Raw genomic sequence first — 11913 nt, forward strand, 5'->3', positions numbered from 1 at the left:
GGATGAGCTTGTTGGATGGTATCACCAACTTGATGGACATGAGTTTGAACAAGCTCTGTGAGTTGCTAATGGACAGTGAAGCCTGGCGTGCTGCAGTCCATGGGGTTGCAAAGAGTCGTACACAACTGAGCGACTGAACTGACTGAGTCGTAAAGAATCCACCTGCCAATGCAGGAGGTGTAAGAGACGCTGGTTCGATCCCTGGGTCAGAACAATCCCCTTGAGGAGGACATGGCAACCCACTCCAGTATTCTTGCCTGGAGAATCCCGTAGACAGAAGAGGCTGGCGGGCTACAGTCCATAGGGTCTCAACTAAAGTGACTTAGCATGCATGGATATGTATAACTGCTTCACTTTGCTGTACTCCAGAAACTAACATAGCATTGTAAATCGTCTGTACTCCAATAATTTTAAAAAAATAAATAAATAATGTTGGGACTGGAGACCTACTAAGTGGTTTTATGACTGCTGCTGCTGCTAAGTCGCTTCAGTCATGTCCGACTCTGTGCAACCCCATAGACGGCAGCCCACCAGGCTCCCCCGTCCCTGGGATTCTCCAGGCAAGAACACTGGAGTGGGTTGCCATTTCCTTCTCCAATGCATGAAAGTGAAAAGTGAAAGTGAAGTCGCTCAGTCGTGTCCAACTCTTTATGACCCCATGGACTGAAGCCTACCAGGCCCCTCCACCCATGGGATTTTCCAGGCAAGAGTACTGGAGTGGGTTGCCATTTCCTTCTCCAGTTTTGTGACTAAGAGACTCTAAAAATCCTCCACAGTCTCCAATCCCTGTAAACTCCTGCCACAGATTGGATGTTCCTGATTCATCAATTTTTCTGCTTTCCAGTTTCTCCCTTTTGCGATGGGAATGTCTATAGTATGCTGATCCCACTACTGTATTTTGAAAGTACACAGTTTGTTTGATTTCACAGCATCTTAGCTGGAGGGGAGGTTGCTTTGGATGGATTGTATGCGGGGTCTCATCCGTATCTGACTTGGATGATATTTAGTTGAGGCATTGAACTTTAGACATAAGTTGATGCTGGAATGAATGAATGCCTTGGGGTCTGTTGGGATAAAAGGATGTATTTTGCATATAGGAACATTAATTTGGGGGGCGAGAGTTAGAATGTCATAGACTGATTGCTGTGTCACCTCCACAATTCATATGTTGAAACCTAATCCAAGGCACTGGAGAAGGAAATGGCAACCCACTCCAGTGTTCTTGCCTGGAGAATCCCAGGGATGGGGGAGCCTGGTGGGCTGCCGTCTATGGGGTCACATAGAGTCAGACATGACTGAAGTGACTTAGCAGCAGTAGCAGCAGCAACCCAAGTATTAAGGCTTCCCTATTGGCTTAGTGGTAAAGAGTTCACCTGCCAATGCAGGAGACTCAGGTTCGATCTCTGGGTCAGGAAGATCCCCTGAAAAGGAAGTGGCAACCCACTCTAGTATTCTTGCTTGGAGAATTGTGTGGACAGAGGAGCTGGCGACCTACAGTCCATGAGGATCAAAAAAGAGTTGGGCATGACTTAGCAGCTAACCAACAACAACAAACCCCAGGTATTAGGAGGTGGGTCCTTTGGGAAGTTATTAGGTCATAAGGGCGGAGCCCCCTGACTGGGATTAGAACTATAAAGAAAGAGAACCCAGGACTTCCCTGGTGGTCCAGTGGTTAAAAATCCACCTGCCAATGCAGGGCACAGGGGTTTGATCCCTGGTCTGGGAGGATTCCACATGCCAAGGAGCAACTAAGCCTGTGCCCCACAACTACTGAAGCCCGTGAGCCTAGAGCCTGTGCTCCGTAACAAGAGGAGCCAGCGCCATGAGAAGCCCACCCACCACCGTGCAGAGTAGCTCCCGTTTGCCGCAGCTAAAGACCTGTGCACAGCAGTGAAGACCCTGTGTAGTCAAATGAATGAATGAATCAATACAACGTAAAAGAGAGACCCCAGAGGGTATCTCTCTGCCATGTGAGGACACAGTGAGGAGACATTGTCTGTGGACCAGAAGTGGTTCTCATCAGACACCAGCTCTGCTGGTGTCTTGATCATGAAATTGCAGCTCCAGAACTGTGAGAAATCAACTGTTCTTCACAAGCTGACCAGTCTCTGGTGTTCTGGTGCAACCCAGACAAACTAAGCTGGCACCCCAAGGGAAGCTCCGGCAGATAGAACTTCAGTTAACCCCTGCCTGGAGCTCTGGACGGAATGGCTTCGTGTTGGTCCTGGAGCTAGCTAGAGGAGAATGGACCAGACACTGGTGTTTGCTCTCTGGTGCATGCCCTGGCTCTCCAGTGCGCCAGGAGGAGCCTTGTCCATCCTACACTTTGGCCTCTGAAGACAAGAGAGGGGAAGAAAGACAGGAGCTTCAATCAAGTCAACCACTGCTCTGTCGGAAGAAGGGACAGATCAATGAATTCACCCTGTCAGCAAACTTGACCTGAGTTCCCTTGGGGCTTTTGAAATTCTCTGTTTCCTGGTTCATCCAGCAATTTCTGAATCTCAGGGTGCTTGTCATGAGGAGCCCCTAAAGGGGAAGATGGAGCTCGTGTGGTCCCTGCAGCTTTCCAGCCTAGTGAGGATTGTTCCCTGGGGAGTTCACAGGTCACACGGGAAGCACCCAAAGGTTCAAGGATGCTGCTCATTTTGCCCACACTGAGAATCTGTGAGAATCAGGTCCCAGATGGAAGGGCATCTCCTTGTGGGTCTGTGGAAACCCAAGATAACTCCTACACCACGAGGTCCCCACATCAAAGCCCAAGGCCCTGGGCTCACAGGAGGAGCCAGAGAAAGCTCATCACCAGAAAAACAGATGAGACATGGTCAACGGCGACCTCCAATAATTGCCAAATCGTGATCAACTGTATTGTGATGCCTAATTTTATGGGCCACTTTTGCTAGGCTATGGTGCTCAGATGTTTGGTCAAACACTAGTATAGATGTTACTCCAAAGGTATATTTAAAGTAAGTTTAACATTTAAATTGGTAGACTTTGAGTAAAACAGATTATCCTCCATATGGTGGGTGGGCCTCGTCTAATCAGTCGAAGGTTTTAGGAGAAAAAGACCAAGTTCTCCTAAAAAGGAAGACATTCCACCTCCAGATGCCTTCAGACCTGAGCTGCAACATCAGCTCTCCTCTGAGTCATGGACCTGCTGGGCTGCCCCACGGATGTTAGACTCCCAGCCTCCACAATCACATCAGTTCCTTAAAGTAAGTCTCTCTGTGTAAATACACACATCCTGCTCTGTTTTTCTGAAGAACCCTGACTAATATACTCCCTCTGCCTATGATATTCTGCCCCAGATCTTTGCAGGAGTAACTCCTCTCTGGCATTTCAGCCCAGCTCATGTGTCACCTGGGAGAGGCTTCTGTGGCCAGCCACCTACTGGTGACAGTCCCCATACATCAAGTGTTGCCTTTACTTCACCGTGGACTTGTTGAAATGAGCAGAGAGCTTGTGCAAGCCTGACACCGTTCCCGGAACACAGAGGCTCCACAGACACTGGCATGAGTGAACGAAGGAATGAATGAGAGTGCTGTCATTTTGAAAGGCCACCTTCCTCTCCACTTCATGGGTTTAGGTGGATCAGCACACTCGACAGTGCCTTCTCCTTAATTTCTAAGGCTGAGTGTATAAAGCCGGTATTTTTCACGCGGGTAGCATTTTACTGGGTCTCCCTGGTGGCTCAATGGTATAGAATCCACCTTCCAATACAGGACACACAGGTTCTGTCCCCTGCTGGGGAAGATCCCCTGGAGAAGGAAATGGCAACCCACTCCAGTATTACCTGGAAAATCCTGTGGACAGAGGATATCTGGCAGGCTTGGGGTCTCAAAACAGGCAGACTCAACTTAGCAACTAAACAACAGCATCAGCGTTTTACTATGATCAATAACCAATGGTTAACCTGTTTTTCACTCAGAAGAGAGTTCTGTTAGAAACCATATGAATCTGTGACTCATTTCCATGTGACTTCTTTATAGATCCCAAGCTACATGCAATAGAAGCTGTTTCTCAGCCTTTTTTAAAATTCAACTAACAATAGATTTGAAGATGTTCCCCTGTCTTTAGACATTATTGTTTTAAAAAATATTTATTTATTTGGCTGTGCTGGGTCTCAGTTGCAGCATGCAAGATCTAGTTCCCTGACCAGAGATAGAACCAGGGCCCCCTCACTGGGAGCATGGAGTCTTGGCTACTGAGCCACCAGGGGAGTCCTTAGATATTATTTTTAACAGCATTTGATTGCTAACTAATATTCCAATGAATAAATAATATATTCAACAAATACTTATTTCTCAACAATCGAATTGTTTTCAACTTTTCAATATAAATGTCATTGTTGCTGAATCTTTTCACTCATTCTTGATTTTTTACTTAGGATAAACTAAAAGAAGGATACAGGAAGGATATTCACAATTTTTAGGTGACCTTTTAATAGTGAATCTTAATTAATCAATACCACTTTTTTTTTTTTTTTTGCCACAAGGCATATAGTATTTTAGTTCCCTGACAAGGGATCGAACGCATGCCCCCTGCAGTGGAAGCATGGAGTCCTAACCACTGAACCACCACGGAAGTCCCAATATTGCTTTTCAGAAAGTTAGCTGTGCCCCACCCCCTAGTCTCCCACCATGGAGAACGGGAGGATAATGCGCCAGAAGTTATTTGTAAGTACATTAAATACAGGTATCACTTTATCCTCCAATGGGAGCGAATCTATTTATAGATCAGGATGCTGGATCAGAACAATTGAGGGAATTTCTGTGTGTGCCTAAAGCAACACAGCTCTAAATTCCAGAGATGAAAGACAAACTCCAGCTTTGCTGTGCGTGGCCATTGGTCTGTCCTGTTTACTTACGCTAAGGACACAGTTCAGCTGTCACACACGGTACAGTCTCAGTGGACCATATACTCACCATCACAATGAAGGGCTTAAGACCAGTGATTGCAAATTACTTGCTCCAAATATTTAATTGGTTTAGATCTAAAACTCTATGTAAAGCAGCAAGCTTAATGATCTAACTGCAGGTGCAATCTGCAATCATTGTATTGGGTTAGCCAAAAAATTCCTTTGATTTTTTAGGTAAGAATAAAAGACACGTTTTTCATTTCCACCAAGAACTTTATTGAATGTATTCATCATTTTGTTCCACTATCTTTTGCCATTTTTCAGGCAACTTCATAATTCCATTTTCCCAAAATGTTTTTGAAACTTTTTCCATTAAGAGAATTTTATAAAGACTGAAATAAATGGAAATCCAAAGATGCAGTGTTTGGTGAATAGAGCAGATGAATCAGAACTTCCCAGTGAAGCTGCAGTAGTTTTTGCCTGGTTATCAAAGAAACATGCTGTCTTGCATTATCATGATGGAAGATTATGGGCTTTCTGTTGACTGATTCTAGACACTATTTATTGAGTACTAACTTCAGTTGGTCTAGTTGAGAGCAGTACATATTCATTTGGTGTGGCTGGTGGTGGTTCATTTCACTTGCCCCACAGTCTCTTCAGCTTTTCATTGTTCATCACAATTTGTTTTAAAAACAGACCATTTTCATTATGTTTCAATAGAGAATCACAGGTGGAAGTATGGTCAAGAAGGCTTTATGTGGAACCCTAACATCAAAGCGATTAACATAACCAACTTGGTGCAAATGATTTTCAACACTTGATTCGGATATTTTGAGTATGGTGGCTATCTCCCACATGATATAACATTGAGTAATCTCACTTCATGTCGCGATTTAATCCCTGTCAACTGGTCTACCCGAACATGGAGCATCGTTCAGCCAGAAATCTCCAGCACAAAACTTCACAAACCACTTTTGACGTGTTCGATCACTCACAGCAGCTTCTCCGCAAATATTTGTGTTTCAGTTGCATTTTTATCTTTCTTGATATATTAAATATGTCCAAAATGGTATATGCATATTATGCCAAACATAATATGCCAGAATTGTTCCTTTTTTCTTCTGTCTTCAATATTAAAATGGCCACACAAAAATTCACTAATTTGATAATTTTTTTAAAAATGCACACTGATATGTCAGCAGTCACAATACAACCTAACAAAATTGTTTAAGACAAAGTTAAAGACAGCTAAACACTACTAGAGCCATTTTACAGGAAAAAAACTGAACGAACTTTTGGCCAATCCGATAGCTTCCAGGATTCACCTGGAAGTTACAGGGTTTAAAATTAGATAACTTGCATGCATGCTCAGTTGTTCGGTTCTGTCTGACTCTGCGACGTAAGGACTGTAGCCCGCCAGGCTCCTCTGTCCATGGGATTCTCCAGGGAAGAATATAAGAGTGGGTTGCCATGTCCTCCTCCAGGGGATCTTCCCGATCCAGGTAGCCAATCCTCATCTCTTCTGTCGTCTGCATTGGCAGGCAGATTCTTTACCACTAGCGCCATCTGGGAAGCCCTAACCTGTGACAGTTTTGTCTAAAAAAAGAAAGAAGTACTGGCCATGTGAGGCATTTGTGAGCTCTTGCATCCAATCTGTCCCAGCTCTAAGTATCGGAGCCACATTCTAAGACATAAAGTTTTGGATCTCAGTCAACCTTACCTGAAAAAACAAAACAGCGCTCAGCTTGGCAGCTCATATACAAAAACTGGAACAATGCAGAGATCAGCACAGCCCCCATACAAGGACGACTTGCAGATTTGTGAAGGCTTCCATATTTTTAAAAATATTTATTTATTTTTAATTGATAAGTCTTCCATATTTTTAAGGGTAAAACAATGAAACAACAAGAAGAAGCAAGGCTGTGGCCCTGCCCACAGCTGTTCCTTTGCGTTCTCTCCTTCACTTTGTCATTTCTCAGGAGGCTGCCAATTCTACACCCATTCAACTGACTGCAGATGCCCACTGGTCCTCCTTTAATGGGCATGTTTAGGGTTGGCCAGCAGGTGCTTTGTTGGAGTTGCTGCAGAGTCTTAATGAAGGCTTTGGATGGCTGTCCTAACCTTCCATGGGGCTCTGCCCACCTGCCAGGAAGGAAGCCCTGGGAAAGTTCTTAGGAGACACCCAGCACGTTCTTATCACAGGAGCCTCATGGAAGGGATGGATTACCAGCCATAGGCAAAGCAGCCTCTGCCACATCTTTGAGGTTTTCTTTTTTCCCTGTGGACTGCTGTCAACTCTTGTCTTCCCCATTCCCTCCCACCCGCACCCAATTCCGCTGTTACAATGTTAGGAACAGATGTAGGGCCACAGCTGAGAACTCCAGGAATTTAAGTCACACTCATCTTTCACACGTTTTCGTCCTTTTCCAGTCCTTGTTTTCTATTCACTTTCATTGCCTCATCTTTTTGTTCAATGACTTTTTATTCTATGTTTGTTCGTAAAGTGGAAGCCACCTGAAGTCCTTTTGGGAATGAGGCAAATGCTTATAAAAATTAGGAAAATGTTAGCTTTCAAAGAACTCTGAAATTTATCAGCAAATTAGTGGAGGCATACTTTCTATATGTTCTTTTAAGGGTAAAACAGAAAAAAGTAACAGAAATGCAAAACACTGCCCCTAGCAAAAGGAAACCTATTCAATCAGCAACTGAAACACTGGAAATAAGAATTTATCCCTACCAAAAATCAGCTCCCAACTTCAGCTCCCAACTCCACATCTCTGTACAAAGAAAAATATCGAGGAGAGCCTGTAATAAGTTAAATTGCTCGCTAATGAGAACCTACTGTATAGAACAGGGAAGTCTACTCAATGCTCTGTGGGGACCTAAATGGGAAGGAAATCCAAAAAAGAGGAGATACATGTATACGGGTAGCTGATTCACTTTGCTGTACGGCAGAAACTAACACAACGACATAAAGCAACGATACTCCAATAAAAATTTTAAAAATGAAATTAAAATGCTCAGCAGGAAAAAAAAAGGGAGGTAATTGTTTTCTGTGCAGTGTACAGTGGTGTGGATAAAATGTCCCTCGTGCCTTGAACCATTTTGGCAGCAAACTGATGGGAAGCCAGAGTCTTTGAAACATGGAAGCAGACTTGTCGGCTGAGAGGATGGGCCTCGTTTGTCAGAGAACACATGGATGGTCCCTGTGGTGAAAGTGAGCCCCGAGAAGCTATTTCATGGCCCAACCCCCAGAACCTGCCCACGGGACCTTTATTTGAAGAAAGAGTCTGTAGACGTAATTGGGGATCCTGAGATGAAGTCGTCCTGCCTCTCCCAGATGGTCTCTCAAGCGCACTGAGATGTGTCCTCAGAAGAGAGACACAGAGGAGAAACACCCGGGGGCGAAGGGCCCGTGGGGACGAGGCAGAGGCCTGGATGGTGCTGCACCAGCCAGGAAGCCCAGGGCCGCCAGAAGGTGGAAGAGGCAAGAAACAGACTCTCTTTGGAACCTCAGAGCAAAGTACGGCCCTGCCCACAGCCTGCCTTTGGACTTTCGGCCTTCAGGCCCATGAGAGAATTCACCTCTGTCAGTTTAAACTGCTAGCTTTTCAGCCATTTCTGGGGGATCCTGAGTGGCATGTGGAGCCTCCCACACAGAGGAGCTGGTGGGGGTACCAGGGTCGGGGCACGGCAGCCTGAGCAGACCCTCGGTCCGCTGTCCCTGTGTGGACCGCCTCCACCGAGGCCGTGCACATCCTCGACATCAGTAGCATCGTCAGCCTGGCTGGGGCACCACCTGTTCACACACAAGACGGTCCTTCTGAGACACCCTGTCGGTGTTAGATAAGCGTCTGTGATCCTCCTGATGTCATGGCTAATGGACTCCAGCAGCCAGCTTCCTCATGTAGAAAGGGGATGCTCCTCACTGTTTACAGGGACAAGCCTCAGGGCTGGATGTCTCTGCGTCTCCTCTAAATATCACTCTTTGCAGGAAGATGTAGGTGTCTTAGAGACTGTGGGTCCTGCTGGCTAGGTGTGTCTATCAAGGGTGGTTGGGTGATTTCCTTCCCCCTCCACAAATGGGAAAAATAACTCCACCCGAGTAGGCAGGATTTGGAATGATACGGCTTTGCTCTGTTTTATTTTTCAGGCCAGGCTTCGAATGCCAAAAGAGCAACTGGAACTTTTAAAGTGAGTGAGATGTTCTCGTGTGTGTGACTTTCTGGCGTGTGTCCAAACACTGAAATGCTTTTGTAAAATTATAAAGCTAATTTCTACTTCTGTGGATCCTTCTTGAAGGGAACATACACTGGGAAGTGCTTTCAGTATTATTTATTATTTTTTTAATGGGATAAAATTAGAAAAATAAGCCAAGGTTTAAATACCTGGAATAGAGAATTATGAAGCCATTAAAATAATTTAAAAATATATTTGGTTATCTGAGAAGTGTAGTGGGACACAAAATTATTTTGTTATTTAATACAACTTTTTTGCATGAGATAAAAACTTTTACAAAAACTATTAACAGTTTCTATTTCTTCAGCAGTTTTACATTTTCCAAATTGTGAACATATATTGATTCATAAGTTTTTGTTTGCTTGTTGTTTTTAGTTACTAAGTCATGTCTGACTCTTTGCAACCCCATGGATTGTAGCCCACCAGGCTCCTCTGTCCATGGGATTTCCCAGGCAAAAATGCTAGAACGAGTTGTCTCTTCCTTCTCCAGGGGATCTTCCCGACCTAAGGATTGAACCTGCATCCCCTGCATTGGCAGGAAGATTCTTTACCACTGAGCCATGAGGGAAGCCCATTTTATAAACTGGGGGGAAAGAAGTGGCTTCCTTGGTAAAGGGAAAGCCAGCAGTAAAGAATCTGCCTGCTAATGCAGGAGACATGAGTTCAGTCCCTGGATGGAGAAGATCCCCTGGAGAAGGAAAGGACAACCCACTCCAGTGTTCTTGCCCGGAAACTCCCATGGAAAGAGGAGCCTGGCGGGCTACAGTCCATGGGAGTCACAAAGAGGCACAACTTAGTGACTAAACACACACACACACACACACACACACACACAATAAGTATTGACAGTACTTACATTTTTTCAACATAAAGAAATACCCATTGGTTTAACATTTTCTTATTCTCTCTACCAGTAACTCTCAAACTGTACAAGTAGCAGAGCCGATTCTTGGGAAGTAAAATCTTGCACCCTTGAGCTGGTGAAAGGCAGCTGCCCCACCCCCACCCCACTCCTCTAAGCCCCCACACCTGGGCCCCTGAATCTTTCAGTCACTCGTCTCTAAAGGCTGATTCACAGAATTTCAGGGCTTGGTTGGCATCCCCCTGCTCCGTACTGTACTCAAAGTGCAAGGTGCCCTGCCCCTAAGGTGGTGAGAGGGGGGTTTGGGGCACTGTGGAGTTGCCCAGCTCAAGTCAGCGTGGCCTCAATCCCCGAGGGAGGAATGGGATGAGTGAAGGCCTTTGAGCCCCCCTTCCCTGCACAGAGCATAGCCCATGCCTGTGATGCCCTCAGGAGTGCTTCCTGAAATGTCTTTGCTCCTCATGCACAGCGCAGGGCCGTTCTCTAGAAAAGGGGGCACCCCTCACTCAGGGTTCTCTCTTCTGCAAGGTAAAGCGCTGCTTGGTTTTGCTGGCCCTGAAGCCCAGCATGGGGCTGGCAGGGAGCCCACTGCTTCCTCCTTTCACAGTGAAGGTCTCCATTCACAGGAAGGAGAGCCAGACTTTGGAAAACAACTTCCGGGAAATTCTCTTTTTAATTGAACAAATAGATGTTCTGAAGGCATTGCTTAGAGACATGCAGGATGGTCTGCACAATTACAGCTGGAATGCCGACATAGACCCCGCTGAAGGCTGGAACCACACCGAGGTCATCGACGAGGTAAGTGAGCGTGGGAGGGAGGCAGGGACGTGTCCGCTTTCAGAAAGTGGACAACTTATGTGATGGCTGGGATGTGTGGTCTGTCTTCTTTCTTCTTGAAAATTCCTTTTCTACATTAGCTTGTAAAGTGAAGTGTTAGTTGTTCAGTCATGTCCGACTCTTGCAACCCCTTGGACTGCAACCCGCCAGACTCCTCTGTCCTTGGAATTCTCCAGGCAAGAATACTGGAGTGGCTAGCCATTCCCTTCGCCACAGGATCTTCCCACCCCAGGGATCAAACCTGGGTCTCCTACATTGCAGGCAAACTCTTTACCATCTGAGCCACCAGGGAAGCCCCTACTTTACTTTTACTAAGGCTCACCCCTAGAAGCACACTTTTTCATAATGGCTGTGTCACAGGGAAGATTTTGTATTGCAGTAAGACTGACTTTCCACCCAAATAAGTAACTGACTGTTTTATTTTGCAGTTAAAAAAAAAAAAAGACTGCTTATTCACAAATGGCAGTCTCTGAACGTTTATACACAAATACTTAAATAGTAAAATATTTTTATTCAGGGACCTAACGCTAGTGTATCTGACCGGATGAGCACCAGATCAGGCAACATGATGATGAAGACCAAGAGCTTGGTTTTACTTCTTCTCCTTCTGTTAGCACTGGCTTCGTTTCTTTTTCCTGAGATTCTGTTTTTTGAAGTACACATTCTGCTGACGCTGACCACCACTGCCTCCAAGCCCCCATCCTCACGGCCCTGGGACAAAGTGCTTTGTCATTTAGAACTCAGACCGTTACTTTCTCTCAGGATGCTTGGTTTCTTAAGACTGAGAACATCCTTATAACCCAATATTGATTTAAAAGAGGAATAATTTCTAACACAAGCAATCATGTGCTCTGTGTAAACTGCCTTCGATTCCCAAACAGCTACAGAACACTCCAGTCTTCATTGCTAAGCAGGGGGGCCCAGCAGGTCGTACACACAACCTCACTGGGCTGTTCCACTGTGCGAGCATTTTGGGGTGCTCCTCAGGGGACTGACATCCAGCCTTCTTCCATGACCTTGGGGAGTGGCCCAGCAACTCTCAGCTCCCCGATACCTCAGCTGCCTGTGAAACACGGATCCCACTGATCTGCAGAGGGGAGAGGAAGAACCTGTGTGTGTT

At 45.5% G+C, this 11913-nt stretch overlaps 1 protein-coding gene and 1 non-coding gene across 6 annotated transcripts in view; both read left to right on the plus strand.

Moving 5' to 3' along the window:
- SUN3 (Sad1 and UNC84 domain containing 3) overlaps positions 1–11913 on the plus strand; it is a 64083-nt gene that overhangs the window by 23321 nt on the left and 28849 nt on the right. For all 5 annotated transcript variants that reach the window (XM_024990785.2, XM_059885671.1, XM_059885672.1 and 2 more), the window contains 2 exon segments: positions 9009–9049; positions 10583–10754. In XM_024990785.2, the coding sequence (XP_024846553.1) occupies positions 9009–9049; positions 10583–10754 (213 nt within the window).
- LOC112446541 (U6 spliceosomal RNA) lies at positions 6592–6695 on the plus strand. The gene has a single exon (XR_003034544.1). It is a non-coding gene; the product is annotated as a U6 spliceosomal RNA (small nuclear RNA).

This window comes from Bos taurus, chromosome 4 (assembly GCF_002263795.3).
Source record: "Bos taurus isolate L1 Dominette 01449 registration number 42190680 breed Hereford chromosome 4, ARS-UCD2.0, whole genome shotgun sequence".
NCBI classification, from domain to species: domain Eukaryota; kingdom Metazoa; phylum Chordata; class Mammalia; order Artiodactyla; family Bovidae; genus Bos; species Bos taurus.